Source organism: Penicillium expansum (assembly GCF_000769745.1).
Source record: "Penicillium expansum strain MD-8 chromosome Unknown contig192, whole genome shotgun sequence".
Classification (NCBI taxonomy): domain Eukaryota; kingdom Fungi; phylum Ascomycota; class Eurotiomycetes; order Eurotiales; family Aspergillaceae; genus Penicillium; species Penicillium expansum.
Window position 1 is genome coordinate 371,506 of NW_015971404.1, and position 15,461 is coordinate 386,966.

General features: G+C 49.5%; 7 protein-coding genes across 7 annotated transcripts; 5 read left to right on the top strand and 2 right to left on the bottom strand.

The window, feature by feature from the left end:
- Positions 1 to 162: 162 nt before the first annotated feature.
- PEX2_061180 (uncharacterized protein) lies at positions 163 to 2,928 on the top strand (the record flags this gene model as incomplete). Its single annotated transcript, XM_016748337.1, has 1 exon — positions 163 to 2,928. The coding sequence occupies one exon, from the start codon at positions 163 to 165 to the stop codon at positions 2,926 to 2,928; it is 2,766 nt and encodes a 921-aa protein (XP_016596112.1).
- Positions 2,929 to 4,179: 1,251 nt separating this feature from the next.
- On the top strand, positions 4,180 to 4,825 carry PEX2_061190 (uncharacterized protein; the record flags this gene model as incomplete). The annotated part of the gene is made up of 2 exons (XM_016743390.1): positions 4,180 to 4,271; positions 4,327 to 4,825. 2 exons carry the CDS (start codon positions 4,180 to 4,182, stop codon positions 4,823 to 4,825), a joined length of 591 nt encoding a protein of 196 aa, XP_016596113.1.
- Positions 4,826 to 5,343: 518 nt separating this feature from the next.
- Positions 5,344 to 6,503, top strand: PEX2_061200 (putative Coatomer subunit epsilon; the record flags this gene model as incomplete). Its single annotated transcript, XM_016743391.1, has 5 exons — positions 5,344 to 5,368; positions 5,426 to 5,804; positions 5,875 to 6,010; positions 6,085 to 6,323; positions 6,395 to 6,503. The coding sequence occupies 5 exons, from the start codon at positions 5,344 to 5,346 to the stop codon at positions 6,501 to 6,503; spliced, it is 888 nt and encodes a 295-aa protein (XP_016596114.1).
- A 218-nt stretch (positions 6,504 to 6,721) lies between these two features.
- PEX2_061210 (putative 6-hexanolactone hydrolase) lies at positions 6,722 to 8,000 on the bottom strand (the record flags this gene model as incomplete). The annotated part of the gene is made up of 3 exons (XM_016743392.1): positions 6,722 to 7,434; positions 7,555 to 7,745; positions 7,795 to 8,000. 3 exons carry the CDS (start codon positions 7,998 to 8,000, stop codon positions 6,722 to 6,724), a joined length of 1,110 nt encoding a protein of 369 aa, XP_016596115.1.
- A 1,310-nt stretch (positions 8,001 to 9,310) lies between these two features.
- On the bottom strand, positions 9,311 to 10,912 carry pmi1 (mannose-6-phosphate isomerase pmi1; the record flags this gene model as incomplete). Its single annotated transcript, XM_016743393.1, has 5 exons — positions 9,311 to 10,305; positions 10,371 to 10,608; positions 10,661 to 10,752; positions 10,808 to 10,828; positions 10,882 to 10,912. The coding sequence occupies 5 exons, from the start codon at positions 10,910 to 10,912 to the stop codon at positions 9,311 to 9,313; spliced, it is 1,377 nt and encodes a 458-aa protein (XP_016596116.1).
- Positions 10,913 to 11,509: 597 nt separating this feature from the next.
- Positions 11,510 to 12,709, top strand: PEX2_061230 (SAGA-associated factor 29 family protein; the record flags this gene model as incomplete). The annotated part of the gene is made up of 3 exons (XM_016743394.1): positions 11,510 to 11,684; positions 11,833 to 12,355; positions 12,427 to 12,709. The coding sequence occupies 3 exons, from the start codon at positions 11,510 to 11,512 to the stop codon at positions 12,707 to 12,709; spliced, it is 981 nt and encodes a 326-aa protein (XP_016596117.1).
- A 1,136-nt stretch (positions 12,710 to 13,845) lies between these two features.
- Positions 13,846 to 15,034, top strand: PEX2_061240 (GTP cyclohydrolase II; the record flags this gene model as incomplete). Its single annotated transcript, XM_016743395.1, has 2 exons — positions 13,846 to 14,946; positions 15,005 to 15,034. 2 exons carry the CDS (start codon positions 13,846 to 13,848, stop codon positions 15,032 to 15,034), a joined length of 1,131 nt encoding a protein of 376 aa, XP_016596118.1.
- Between the last annotated feature and the right edge of the window lie 427 nt (positions 15,035 to 15,461).

Below are 15,461 nucleotides of genomic sequence, written 5' to 3' on the forward strand. Positions count from 1 at the left end.
CAGGATCGGTGGAATTTGCAGTTCCCATCTCATCTCCTACCCCTATTTAATCCCCTCCAACCCGCAGCCGCCGTAGCTCAACTCCACACTTCAACTCTCGACCTCGTATCATCACCTTAATTTCTCATTGGACAACCTCAAGTCACCTCATCTTATAAGATCATGAGATTGAACGTCCTCTCACGTCAATTAAACATGGCTATGGCAAATGGAGCTCTTCCACAGACTCTCAAGTCTATCACCGCAACGAAAATCAGTGAACTCTCCAAGCAACGCGTCCTATTTGACCGACGTAAAACGGAAATTCTTGCAGTTGCGAACGCTGCCCCAGATCGGCGCACCCATGCTCAGGCTTTGCTAGATGGAATCTCACGCCTGAAAGGATACAAAGAGGATTCGCTCGACAAAGATGACCTGGATCTAGATGCCGATTCCTCGGATAAGGAGTCAGATGACATTCTCACTTCACGAGGAGTCGGTCGTTTACAGCCCGAAGATCATAAGAATATTCGTCGCTTTCTTCTGCAAAGTCGCCACGACCCTTCTATCTCCCAAGCAGCTCTACAGGGTCGTATCGATCAACTTGAAAAGGAACTGCGGTATCTTGAGATCAAGCATGAGCACAGTGCTTTCTATAGCAATTTGGTTACAGAGTGGTTGTCCGAGTTAGATGGAAGCATTAATTCCACTGCGAGCGAAACCAAATCCACCGACTCCAACCCGGATTTCGAAACCGTTGGGCGGGCAGAAATGCACGAGCAACGCGCGACTTGGGAGTCCTTGGTTTTCACTGCCGCCACTCATGTCGACGAGGACGCAATCCGGACCTACCTCAACGATCTCTTCACACATAGCAAGCTTTCTCAACAGGCACTCAAGGATCTACGAACAAGTATCGAATCGTTTGGAAAGGACTTGGCCTCAAAGGGTGAGTGGCTCGATGTGGACGAACTCAAATGGGTCTCTGGTGCACTACTCAAGAGTGATATCCTCAGCGATGAAAAGACAGCCATTCTGAAAGAGTTTATGCGTAATAATGAGGTTGCCCAAGAGGTGGCAGATGTGCTCAACATGCGCATTGCCTCGCTTGAGAGCTGGACATGGACTGGAGATGCAGAGGGTATTCCTGTTGAAATGCGCCGTCAGCTCAACGGTAAATACCGGGTTTTCATGGACGAAGACCTTCTAGATGCCCTTCTGCTACAGTACATCGGCACAATGTGGGCTGTGAAGCTGCGAAAGGTATTTGAGACATTCCTAGGTTCCAACGCCTGGAAGACCCTACGAGAAGACATCCCCGAAAATCACAAGGAAATGCGAAAGCACTTCCTCGGTCGAGGAGCCAACAATGACTCTGGTAGGATAAACGAGCTTCGAAGGGAGACATACGCCGACGAATATTTCATGAGTCAACTGCCCACTTCAACCGCTGAAGGCGCGCGGGAATACGATGACGCAGAGTCCGGAGAAAAAACCGTCCTGGATACAAAGCACTCCCTTTTACACCTCCTGATCACAGAATCTATCATCCATAAGCATCAGCGCGGGGACTTCACTGCAGTGCGATCTGATTTTGAGTGGTTTGGCCCTTCAATGCCCCATGCCACCATGCTCACTGTGTTGAAGTTTTTCGGGGTCTCCGATCTGTGGATCAAATTTTTTGTAGTGTTCCTGGAGGCTCCGCTCAAGTTTTCCCAAGATGGAACTGATGCCTCTGTTCAAATCCGCAAGCGTGGCCTTCCAATGAGCCATACACTCGGTGACTGCTTCGGAGAATCTGTTCTCTTCTGTATGGACTATGCAGTCAATCAAGCCACCGAAGGCGCCTTTCTGTACCGCCTTCATGATGACTTCTGGTTCTGGGGCGCAGAGAATACTTGCGTCAAGGCATGGCAGGCAATGGAGCAGTTTACTAAGGTAATGGGTTTGAAGCTCAACCAGAAAAAGACTGGCACTGTGCAGATGGGCCTGAATAAGGCCCCGAAACAGTCAGCTCTCCCCACAGGTGATATCCGCTGGGGCTTCCTGGTGCTGGATGCGGAGCAAGAAAGATTCATAATCGACCAGGCCAAGGTCGACGAACACATCGAAGAGCTTTCACGACAACTTTCATCCTGTAAAAGTGTGTTCGCTTGGGTACAGGCATGGAACAGCTATTTCGGCCGCTTCTTTACCAACAACTTTGCAAACCCAGCCATTTGTTTCGGTCGGGACCATATCGACATGGCCATTTCCACCCTCAGCCGCATCGAACGCACACTCTTCAACAAAGCCCTAGATGATAAGAATCCATCAGATCAAATCAGTGGTGTCACCGATCATTTACGCACTGTAATCGCAGATCGCTTCGATATCCATGATCTCCCGGATGGGTTCTTCTATTATCCCATTGAACTTGGTGGCCTGGGACTTCTCAATCCCTTCATTAGACTGCTCGCCATGCGGGAGAACATCAAACAGACCCCCCGGAAGCTACTGCACAAGGCTTCGCTGAGGGATGAGAAAGAATACGAGACAGCGAAAGAAAGGTTCGCGAAGAACGGCGCTGATATTGGCAGCCAATTTGGGAGCAAACTGAGCGGCAAACCCAAGCCATTCATGTCCCTGGAAGAGTACACACGCTATCCGGAAACATTCAGCTCCTCTCTTGTGGATGTGTATACAACACTTACTGAGGTGCCGAGCGAGATTAGTGTGGCTCGGACTTCGAGCTTTGAAAGCGAGCAAAACTCACTTGATAAAAAGTCTTCTGCAGGCTCTATCTCTCCTTACTGGGGGCAAATGACACCCTACTGGCGATGGGTGGCGGAGTTATACCACGAAGATATGGTACGTACTTACGGTAGCTTGGCTGCTGTGAATCGCGAGTCTATGCCCCTAGGTGTCGTGAAGACACTACGGGAGGGTAAATTTAGATGGCAAGGCTGATTGGGGATCGTGTATTGGAATCGCTTGATAGCCTTTTGGCTTCGTGGCTTATGACTGTCACATTTCATAGTCTCTCTGTATCTTAGCTTGTACAACTCACCACTCAATATATCTCACATTCCACCATGCACTTCGACGTAGTTCTCTCTTGACAATGACTTTTGGATGAAGCACGACAAACATGTCTCCGACATGGAGAGAACAAATAAAACCAATTTACTTACTATTCTAAATGATAACATACACTAGTAGTTACGTTACGCGGCTAGCTTGTGTTATATTAAGGTGGATATTAAGCTCTCTACCCTACATGTAGGTACGTTAGTTGCTATAGACTAGCGGGAAGAGGACAGGAGCTTCTGTTTGTGTTAGACATGAACCAACGGGAAAAGACTCTATATATAGGCAATCTAACAAACTACTTGTTTCGGTCTATTTGGCACATTTTGGACTATTTCGAGCTCTGTGGGGCGGAAATGGTCCGTTGAAGTCGTACAAAACGTGATCCATTACGTTGGGCCTGTACCTAGACCAACAGTCTACTAATGATCGATGAGTTTGTATAACTCTCTGATATCTCCCATTAACCGCATGAACTTACTACATAAAGCTACCTAGGCCCAGCTCTGCGCCTTCATTTCCCCTGCCTTTCTACCCTCCACTCCTGGCGCCGACGTATTCCCTTCAACACCCGCAGTCTTCCACAATCACTATGATGCAGCAGGATGTCTATATTCGGGAAAGTACCTTTTTTATGAATGTATGCTCTTGGTTATAAGGTTTCCCATGGTCGGCGCGGTTCCTGCTTTCGAGATGTACTTGACTCATTTCGATGCTCAAAATGCTCTTTCCATCATCGGCGCAACACCTTTTGGCCTGGCAACCATGGATGTAGCCCTGATTGACCTATATTAGGGAAAGTACTCTTGAATTATGAGCTCCTTCTACGGAACTCGACGCCGCCTCTAAGGAAGGCTTAGTAGCTTTCGAATAACGGTCTATATATATGGCCCTTGAATCCATTCGTCCTGTCCTTTTTTCTTACTTCTTCATCTATCTCCTTTGACTATTACATCATCCTGCCATCAGGTATACATCTAATCCACTTCAAGTATACCTCAACTGGTCTTCACTATAGAGTATATCGAATACTCAACCGACTTCAGGAGATTGATACACCACCAACCCCGCCTCCAATCCCATCGAGGCCTTTTCACACAAACTACCAAAGGCTATATACAACACAGCACGATGACATCCGTGCAAGCCTACTACGAACAGGCCGACGACGTCCCCAACTGGCTCGATGCCATTTCTGGGGACAACGGAAGCATCGACCCAAGGTAAGTATCCATCTATATCTATATATCCTCTAATATATATTGACATGATCCAAAGGACACTCGAAGTCCATCAAGTGGTCACTACCCACCACAACACCCACCACCCGGACCACCCATCTCGGTCCGAACAACACCAATCTCCCCCGTCATCGCGCCGCTCCTCCACCGACCTACAGTCTGTAGGTCCACTAAAGCTAGAGCACCAGCCACCAGTCGCGAGACTCCTCGGCAAGTCATCTCTTCGTCGGCTGTACGACCGAATCAGCCAACACGACCCAAGGCGGACATTCACCGAGTTCCGCATCGAAGAAGACTTAATCTCGCTAGCCACCACAGCGACTGACTCGGAGTACGAAAACTGTTTCCTCCCATTCTGTGGAGCCTTAGCACCACAGTCTGGAGAATCCTCTGTAACCACATCTACTTCCCCATCACCGTCGCCCTCTCCGCCTACCAGCCACGAGCCCCAGTGGTTGCCACTTGTGGTTGCACAAGTTGTATCGAGCAAGGCTCGCAAAGCATGTCGGGTCTTGAAGAAGAAGTTCTCTTGGTGATTTCGAGAGAAGGGAATTGGTACATGATCCAGGTTGGATCATGTACCCTGTGATTATTATTATCTGTTGTCGCTGGCGCCAAATCACATCATGCCAGCGAGGGAACACGGAGAGCGAACACGGGGTACTCTTTCCAGCTGGGGGATTTATCCCAAAGGGTTTTAACCCAGTTGGTTTTAACGAGGCCCCAACCTAGATACATACCACTTGTTTCATGGGAATTTAGATATTTCTCCCATGTTGATACCCTGTACACTATAGTTCATTTTTGAAATAACTACATTCTCAAGTTTGTCAATCTCAACAATGAAAATGGATAGAAATAATCATAGAGTTGTAGATGAAGTCTGAAGTTCCGATGATGGAAATGTATAGATCGAAGGCGGTCGGCCCACCTGCCCCGTGTTATCTCGGCAGAGTTGCCTCTCCACCATAAAGCCACCGTGAACAACTGCGGCCACAGGGCACCATCAACAACACCCCATTTACCTCGAACCAATTCTTCCACAGCAGCCAACATGGATCCCTTTTCTGCAGAGGGCGGTAAGCCTTCCAGCCCTTTCTACAGCTCCAATTAGAGCTAATCCAGTTTCTCCGCAGAGCTCCTCAACATCCACAGCGCCTTCCACTCCGGTCAATACCAGAATGTGATCGACTTCGAGACCGCCGCACTCTCCCCTGAGAACCAACTCCCCGCACAAGTCCTCAGACTCCGCGCCCAGATTGCCCTCGGCCAATTCAAAGAGAGCCTCGCCGAGCCCTCCATCGAAGAAGACAGCCCCGACCTGTCGGCCGTCAGGGCCTTGGCCCTGCAGTCCTCCGGCAACACAGATGCTGCCCTGCAGCTCGCACAAGAGCTCGCAGAGAACTACCCTGAAAACAACACCGTGCAGGTTCTTGCTGCTACCGTGCTCCAGGCCCAGGACCACAGCGAGGATGCGCTGGCGCTGCTATCCAAGCACCAGGGTAACCTCGAGGCGTGAGTTACCCCGTCGGAAGTAGAGTGCGATATAGGGGAGGATATTGATCTGACCATTTGTCTATTTTAGCGTCTCCCTCATAGTCCAGATCCACCTCCAACAAAACCGGACCGATCTCGCCCTTAAGGAAGTTCAGGCTGCCAAGCGCTGGGGTCAGGATTCGCTGCTGGTCAACGTTGCCGAGTCGTGGGTTGGTTTGAGAGTTGTATGTTGATGGGAAACCTATAATCCCCGGGTCAATGGTGCACGAGTGCTGACTTGTGTGTTTCTGCTGTACAGGGCGGCGAGAGTTACCAGTCTGCTTTCTACGTCTACGAGGAGCTCGCCTCCGCACCTGGTACATCCGCACCGCTATCTATCGTCGGCCAGGCCGTCGCTGAGATCCACCTGGGTCGTCTCCCCGAGGCTGAGGCCGCCCTCAGCACCGCCCTTGAGAAATACCCTACCGACGTGGAGTTGATTGCCAACAGCATTGTTCTGAATGTGTTGGCTGGCAAGCAGACCGAGGACCTGGAGTCGTATGTTATTCTGTCACGGCTGCGTTCAACTGAGAAAAGGAAGTCGATGCTAACTTTCATCTCTTATCTAGCCGGTTACAGCAGGTCCAGCCCGCGCACCCCCTGCTCACTGATATCCAGGAGAAGAGCGAGTTCTTCGATGCTGCGGCGGCTAAGTTCTCTGCCAAGGTCTCATCGTAGAATAATCTAAATGCTGTTCCATATATTTGTTGTTTTGTTTAATCCGAGTCAGGGGGGCCTATCCTGCTTGTTTATGAAAAGACACGACCTATCTCAATCCTGCAACTGGCACCATATTTGAATCTCTTATTTGTAATTTGGTGTGAGACAATAGGAACATCAAGCCTGTTTCTATCCAACCAATTCTTCTGCTCCAGCACCATATGGCAGCAAATAAATCACAGCCGAGCAGCCAACCACTGTCTCAACCCCGAACGTGTCTGAGTCTCCTCCTTAGTCATAGTATAAAACGGCGCATCATGCACCTCATCATCCCCAACGACAAAAGTAATCTCCTCAAAAACCGACTTGATCTTCTTCACAAACTCCTCAATAGGCGAAAGCAAGATCTCATTCCCACCAGCAAGAACCAAAATCCTCTCCGTCTTAGCACCACTCCACCACTCAGCCGGCGCATTAAACGGCTCATTCCAATTATCCGCCGGGCTATCCCCCCGGTACGAATTAGACCACCTCGTCAAAACCGCCGGCGTAAGAAGATCCTTCCACAAATTATCCTTCATCGACGGCCACTCCGTACTAAAGTTTACCCATGGCGCGTAAGTAAAGACGCCCGCCAACGGTGCTGACAATACCAGCGGGTCAATCTCCGCGTGCGGGTGAGACAGGTGCAGCAGCGTCGCTGCGGCTAGGTTCCCGCCCGCTGAGTCGCCGCCGATAATTACGTTGGCTGGTGAGCGGCCCGTCTCGTTGAGGATGTAGCGTAGGGCTTCGACGGCTTGCCGGAGCTGGGTTGGGTATCTCGCGTGAGGGGTTAGTGTATATCGGGGGAAGAAAACGGCTAGGTCGTGGCCAGTTTCATTCAAGGCTTGTAGTATCTCGAGCCAGAAGTCGAAGTAGGCTGGGATTGCGGGCATGGCGAAGCCGCCGCCTGTTTTTGTTGGTTAGTGTTTTGCTTGTATTTTTGGATATATGCAATATGTGATTAGGGTTTTTGTTCTGTGGGTGGGGAATTTCTCCGTGTGTTACACGATCGACATCGGGCACGCACCGTGGTAGTATACAATCACGTTCTTGGCGTTCTTGTTTCCGATCCAGTAACCCTCTGTGTTGTGTGGGAGTGCGACTGTCTCGGGTTGGAGACCGTGCTTCTTCATTGCGGCTTCGTAGGTCACTGAAGTTGGGAGAAGGAGATACCTGTGCGACAATACAAGGTCAATGTATTGTCCGTTCTCAGTGTTGCTGCGTTGAGAGTTATGTGTAGAAGATTTGGAGAGAGACAACGACATACTGTGTCTGTCGATCCGACCTACGATCAACCATTTTCCGAATGACGGCGGCCAGGATGTGGTGATCATAGCGCTTGGGGCTGTCTTTACCCCGAAAAACACCAGTAATGGCAGCATACACCATGCTGGCGTACAGTGACAGATGCAGGAATGGGATATCTGCTTTTTCCCAGAAGCCGAGCTGGGGGACATCTTGGTTGGACGACATTGTGATTTGAGCGATTCAAGCTCTTGTGGGGGGAGGAGAAAAAGAGCTGAGTCTCAGCTTTATAGTCTCTTTCGGTCTCCCCCGCTCTTTGGGTTCCTCGGTTGTGGGGCATCTGCAGGAACTGGAGCCGCCGGGCTCTGATTGGCTTTGCTCCGATCCACATCATGTTGTCTTCAAGGTAGCTGTTTAGGGCCAGGTTCAGCGTATGTCATTTCCTTTTGTCTGGAATCTGGCGTTTGGGGTTTAACTTACCTGTGTATATTAAAAAGAAACCACTGGGGTCTCATAAGGACTTAGCAAACCACACGCACAGGCCTCGGGAACTAGATCAAGAGAGCAGAGGCAAGATGAGATAGATGCTGAAAATATGTCAAGGACACTCTTCAAGCTCAACAGCTTCGATTTATGCACCCGCGGCATCGATCTAGTATATTTGAGAGTCAAAGCCGAAACGATAAGACCTAGAAAGGGCACCTACCTACTAGCCTTGTATTCTCTTTGGTCCGAACTCCTTGTCTTCTACACGCCATAGTATATACTCACCAAAACGTAGAGAGCGATGTTCAGTCAACCTAAATCAATTACTATACCGACCTCTAGACACTCTCCGTATTCCTTTATAAGGTCTGGTGGTTAACTGTCCCGGAGGTGTGGAGATAAGTAGATGATAATATCTATCTTACTCATGCTAATGTGATCACTGCTTAAGTATTACCACATGTCTGGTGTTTCATCTACCTTGGTGATCCGATGGATCAAACCCTTATTGCGGTTGAGTCAGGCTATAAATCAGGCTATACAAGCGCCATGAAGAGAATCGTACACCCAGCACCTATATAGGTACCACATATTCTATTAAATCTCGTATAGGTAAAGGGTACCTTGGAATGAATATCGGCCATGAATGTAATGATGGATAGAGTTTTCGAATCAAAACGGAAGACGATAATACCAACACCCATTTCCCTCACTTGTGCCATACCTTATCACTGCATATACATACTGTGGGAAAGAAAAGCAAGAAATCTGGTGAAAGGGAGTCCGACTTGAGTTAACAAGTAATCCCATAACTCATTAGTGCAAACATTTACACAATATATCTGAGATCTCGGGTTGTGGTAACTACAGCCTGAAAACTTCCCAGTTTGTCTTTTGTCATTGCATTGTTTTCGTAATTTTGTTATCTTGTTATTTCACACCGGAATACCATCCCTATGTCCCGTATGCTTCACAGGTTTGCGCCGATCCCAGAACGGCGTGTTTCATCTTGACGCCATAGATTAGAATATGACAACTTGGTTACCATTGACCTATTTTTCCTCACCAGTCGGGGTCAATTCACAGAATGCCTTGTAGGTTGTAAAGACATCATCATCACCCTCACCGCTGCCAGTGTTCTGAATCACACATTCAGCAGTAGCGCCGACGAAGAAAACGTAGCCCTCCTGGACCTCCTCGGTCTTATTGCCAACAGTAATCCTACCCTTGCCACGTGTGCAAATGAAGATACTGGGGCCTTCGATAGGGTCGAAGGTAGCCTTGGCGCCAGTGCGGTTCAAGTCGGTCTTGATAACGCTGAACTCGTCGATAGGAGGGTCGTAGAGCATCACGGACGAGGCACTAGAGTAAGCAGTGGCGTTCAGAATAACATAGGGGTAGTCTGTTGCTTGGATCTTCTGCTCCTCGATTGGTGCGTAGGAGTAGGTCAGCATCTGGGTGAGGGTGTCGACGTCCTTGAATTTAGGGGTGAAACCCGCTCGCACCACGTTGTCAGAGGACGCCATGCACTCGATGATATCACCGGAGATATACGCGTGGATATCATCTGCCTTCAAGAACATACCCTCGCCGGGCTGCAGCTTGACAAAGTTGAGGAAAAAGAAGATGAACAGGCCAATGTCGTTCGGGAACTGTCCGTCCAGACGCTTGGCAAGTGCAGCCAGCTCGGCGGGGTTGGGAGGGTTCGTTTCCACCTCACCTGCCAGGGTTGCAAAAGTATCGGGGCTGTTATCCGCAGCCGAGATAAGGGCCTTGCAGGCTGTCTCTACCTTCTCGGATGAAGACTCCATCAGGGTGGTGAAGAGGGAGCGAAGCGCTTCCTTGTTCTTTTGGATGATAACGGAGTCTTCGGAGTTCTCGTTGCCCTTGACGAGTTGCTCGAACTCACTCGCCGCCTGGTCGCCAACTAGGGTGCGCAGAGGCTCCACGGCCTGGAGGAAATGCGTGATCTCGGCGAGCGGACGGAATCCACACACACCCTCGAACGGAGTGATAGCGATGGTCATCTCAGGCTTGTGATTGTCGTCTAAAAACTAGTTAGCCATGTTTATAGGGGCTCATTTGTGGGGTTTAATCCCAGGTACTACTTACCGGGATAGTTCTTTGGGTCCCGAGCATGGAGCTGCTCCGCGAGCTTCTTGTTGGGATGGGCCTGGATGCTAAGTGCTTTACGGATGGAAAGCACCTTGAACAGGAACGGGAGTTTGCCTCCAAATCGTTCACTGATATCTGTCGAGAGCAGAGCCTGGTTATCCTGAACCATGTCGAGAAGGGTACGCTGAGTCTCGACATCTTTAGAGGGAAGAGACGGATGTGTGCCCATCCAGAGCTATGAATTGTGAGCCCATCACGTTCAATATTACTCTTGAGCTCTCACTTACTTCGGCATAGGGCTTGTCGGCCTCAATCGAAAAATCCGGGGCGGCTGTTGTGGCCGCATACTTGGCGGCTGCCGACTCTTGGCCGACCTTGCCTATGACAGGTTAATCAGTGCGGGGAACACAATATCGCAATTGATACTAGCTTACCCCAGTCGTAGCTGTTGACGCCTAAGGGGGAAAATATCAGTTATGTTTCTCCTATTGAGCATCTCAAGACTTACCGCATTGCAGCCGAAGTAGTGGAACCTGCATCTTGAAATGGATGTTTGGGGAAAAAGCGGAGGGGCAACCAGTGACTTTGTATTAGAAATACCCCGCCAAGCCTTCGGTAAGAAATGTTGGTCAGGATCGATGATTTTGAGGGTCTCTATGACACACGTTCAGAGCTTTAAAGGGAAGATTGGCCTGGTATTTCACTAAGAGCCATTCCCGACTTTTTGTTTCTGGGATTTACGGTGTCCCAATCAGGCACGGCTTCCGCACGAGGTTTCCGCAACCATCTTACTACTTATGGCCTAAATTTAGAGCCGCATCGAGACAGCATGGTTTAAATAGCTCCAATAAAGTTTAATTATTCGAAGATTTAATCAAAATGACCTCTATAAAGAAGGCAAGCAGTACATTATACAACTGTCAACGTCGATGAATCTACAATGCTATGTCCCAAAGTAGTTTAGCGTATCAACTCCGACCGCCCGGAGGTCGGAGCCCTTATCACCGCATCTCCAACCCTTCAGATCAACAACTTGTTGCTTCAAAGAGATCTCAATACCTAGAGGTTCTGGTCAGCAGTAAGCTGTTCATTCTCTTTCCACATTCCTTACATTACCTTGTTGGTAAACAGCAAGGATGTCTCGAAACCGCCCCCGACCCAGAGACAACGGCTTTGGCAATAATGAGGAATTGGAGCTCTGGACCAAGATTTGCCAGGATATTCGAAAATCCAAGGAGAAGTTCGATCAGCAGAATTTATTATCCGTGCAGATTAAAACATTGGTAGACAAGATCGCGCATGATGGCAACCGTTAGTACCCCCCCGCACTAGATCCGTCGGCTCTATACCTGGCACCACAAAGCTGCAATATGCGCTTCGCTTGCAATTAATCCGAACAGCTTCAAACAACTTCAAGCTTATTATCAATTGCAAATACTAACATTACGCTCCCAAATAGAACCAACCATGGCCGAACACGACCAACTCGACAGCTGGCTCCGCCTAAGCCAGAAGCTCAGCGAAGACGAGCGCTCGATCATGCAGGACGAGCCATGCGATGTAATCAAAAATCTAGAACTACTCACTGCTTTGCGGAAGGCATCCGAAGCTGAAGCGCCTCCAAACCGGTCCGCATCGTTCAACAAGTCTCGCAAGAAAAGAAATGAAGTCGAAGGTTCGGTGACCGACTCCCCCAGTGCCTCGGGGGCTGACAAGACCGCACGCTCAAAGGGGACCGTCCCACGCAGCGCAAGCGTCTCATCGAGTACGCAAGCCCGCGAAGGGGGCCGCCAGGATAACATCATGGTCAAGATCGAGGAAGGGCCGTCAGAGGGGACCAAGGGCACCGTCGCAGAACGGAGTGGCTTGCTAGTGGTTGGGGCTCAGGTTGTCTTCAAACACAACAAGAATAAACAAGGTGTCGAGGGTGAGGGCATCCAATGCATAATCAAGGCTGTTAATGGCGACGGGCCGAAGAAGCGGTAAGTGATGTTAGGTCGTTTGCGTTTCGTCTCAATTTACAGTGACTGACGCGCGTCATGTCTGATCCCAGATATGATGTGCAGGACCCCGAGCCGAACGAGAACGGTGAGCAGGGGGCGGTTTACAAGACTACAGCTGCCTCTCTCATCCCCATTCCTCAGCTCAGCGCCCACCTGTCTACGTACCCGGCTGGAAAGCAGGTCCTCGCGCGATACCCGGACACCACCACCTTCTATCGTGCAGAGGTTATGGGCGCAAGGAAGGACGTCTATCGCCTCAAGTTTGAGGGCGAAGAGGATGATAAAGAAATGGAGGTCGACCGGCGCTTCGTGCTGGATATTCTGGGCAAGTAATCTTAGGCCGTTTCTATGATCTGATGTGATGATGATACCATTTAAGCGCGGCGCTATCTGGAGTTCGAAGGCCTACCATGGATATGGGGTGCTTTCATCTTGACTGGATACTTTAGTTAAAAAGAACAATCTCTCTTTTTTTTAAACTGTGATAAATTCTGTTCTTGGCTTAGTGGCCGGGGGATCTACACGGAGAAAGCTGGGGTTGAACGCAGCAGGACGATATCTACGATATAAGAAGTTTTCGTGTATCACCTCGCGAACTCCAATATCCCATAAGACAATGCGCTAGCCTGCCCTCTTGACGAGGGTGGGATGATCGATGGGAGTGATATTAGAGATGCAGGAACTAGCTATGATGTGTACAAGTAGACGGCAAACACCTCATTCCCATCATGCTACAAAAGCTCGAGTTTGACATTATCACCCCGGACAGCGATGCAATCTAGCATCTAAACCGAGATGATGCCGATGGCCCCCTCATTAAGACGCCGAGTCTGGCGAAGATTTATGGCACGTCCTACATTTTGTTCTCGACAAAGTTGTATGACACAGATGTGTGTGGTCTGCGACATAGTTTTTATACCTTTGGAAATGGTCAGAGTATTGATTATGGATAAGCTTATGTTGGTGATATCCATCCCAGTTAGATACTGGTGGCGTGATAAAATACCGCGATTGTTTATCTTTTCCTCCCCCGATGTCGGCTTCAAGATATTATATTGGAGGCAAAGTGAGGACGATATTCAATGGGTTCACTCTTGGCTAACAAAAAGCGATGGATTTGATAAACTAGTGTAATTCTAGATCAAGCAAGGCTTGAAAGACTTATAAAGTCTTGACTAAACAGTTATCCTACTCCATAGGTGGACCCTCTGGACAAGGCCCAAAAGAATGTGCTAGAGTAAGCGGTGACATAGAGATGACTCAGCCTCCTTCTCCGGGTTCATGCCGAGGGAGGATAGCCGGGGCATAGTCTACTTCGCAATGAAAACTTTCCATTCAACAGACCTCGTTTTATATTTCCGTCAGATTGATGCCACTGCGTGATTCAATCCCTACCCCTGCATACTAGAGCTTCTGCAGCGAGCCTCACGCGTCACACATTCCGACTACCCCGCCTCTCCGCCGTCGCAATGACCGACCTACCAGCCCACGCCTCACCAAAACTTGCCCCGCGTACGCTCCTGAGCAGATTTGATGGACAATCAGATGATTTCAGTCAAGGGGACATCGCAGCAGGCGAACAAACCCCGGCCCTACCGGACTCCTTGCTGTCGCCCGCATTCACCCCACCTGCAACCCCCGGCGGTACATTGAAATTGGATCTAAGTCCCACAGCAGTCCTTCACCAAACCCAGGCAGCAGATATCCACCATAAGACCCAGGGCGCTAAAGGCCCCAAATTACTCGAGCAGCTTCCAGCAGTGGAATGTATTGTGCGGGCGCGAATTCCGACAACCAATGGAGCGGAAATGTTCTTGCACCTTTACCACAATGATTTAGATGGAAAGGAGCATTTGGCCATTGTATTTGGAAACAATATTCGCAGCCGGAGTTTGGACAGCGTCCGGCCAGGGGAGTCCGAGATGGACCGAATGATCCGCGGCGCGTACGTGGGGAAATTGCACCCGGGTCGAGTCAGCAGCCGGTATGATGACGATCTGGCCGGGTCAGCCTCGACGCCGAAGCAGGTTGAGCCGCCGCTGGTGCGGATTCACTCGGAGTGTTATACAGGAGAAACGGCGTGGTCGGCGCGGTGCGATTGCGGCGAGCAGCTGGATGAGGCGGCGCGCTTGATGTCTTTCCCCGTTGAGGACCTTGCCTCTGATGCACCGCCAGAGGTCCAATCCCTCTCGTCACAATCGACAGGCGGTGTTATTGTTTATCTGCGTCAGGAGGGTCGCGGAATCGGTCTTGGTGAGAAGTTGAAGGCATACAATCTCCAGGATCTCGGGTCGGATACCGTTGAGGCAAACCTTTTGCTCCGCCATCCGGCTGACGCCCGAAGCTATGGACTGGCTACGGCCATATTGGAAGACCTCGGTTGTGGCGTGGATGCCATCCCAGAAGGAATTCGTCTACTTACCAACAACCCTGATAAAGTCCGCGCTATTGAGGGCCCCAACCAGGAGGTTCTTGTCAAGGAGCGGGTGCCGATGATCCCATTGGCTTGGCGGACTGGCGGTCAGAAGGGAATTAAGAGCTCTGAAATTGAAGGCTATCTTCAGACTAAGGTACGTTTGCAACCCATTGCCCAATTTTGGGTTGGTACTAATACGCCGGTTTTGATAGATCTCGAAAATGGGCCATATGATCCAATAATTCATGAGCTTGTCGTTTTAAACTTTTGCCCTCATCACCATTCCCCCTTTCGTCTGACTTATGCTTTCTTTCTTGCATTGGAACTTACAAAAGCCTTTGTACATGATCGACACGACCGAATCCTTTTCTCTTTGTGCATAATCTTGACCCCTTGGGCTTGTTCCAAGGTTGTATATGGCGTTCATACTTTGTATATTCTTTTTTTTTGTTGTTGCTTTGCTACCCGATGCTCGATGTTCATCGTCAGCTTCTCCTGAAAATAGGAGTTTTTGTCCCTAGATATTTAGTATTTGGAACAAAGATAAATCCGCGGTGATCCATCCATTAAACTGAGAACAATATGTAGAAAGAAAAGAGATTTAAAAAGACTGACTAAAAGAGGCCCTAAGGCCGCAAAGCCAACTATTGTTGTCTGTTTATTCCCAAG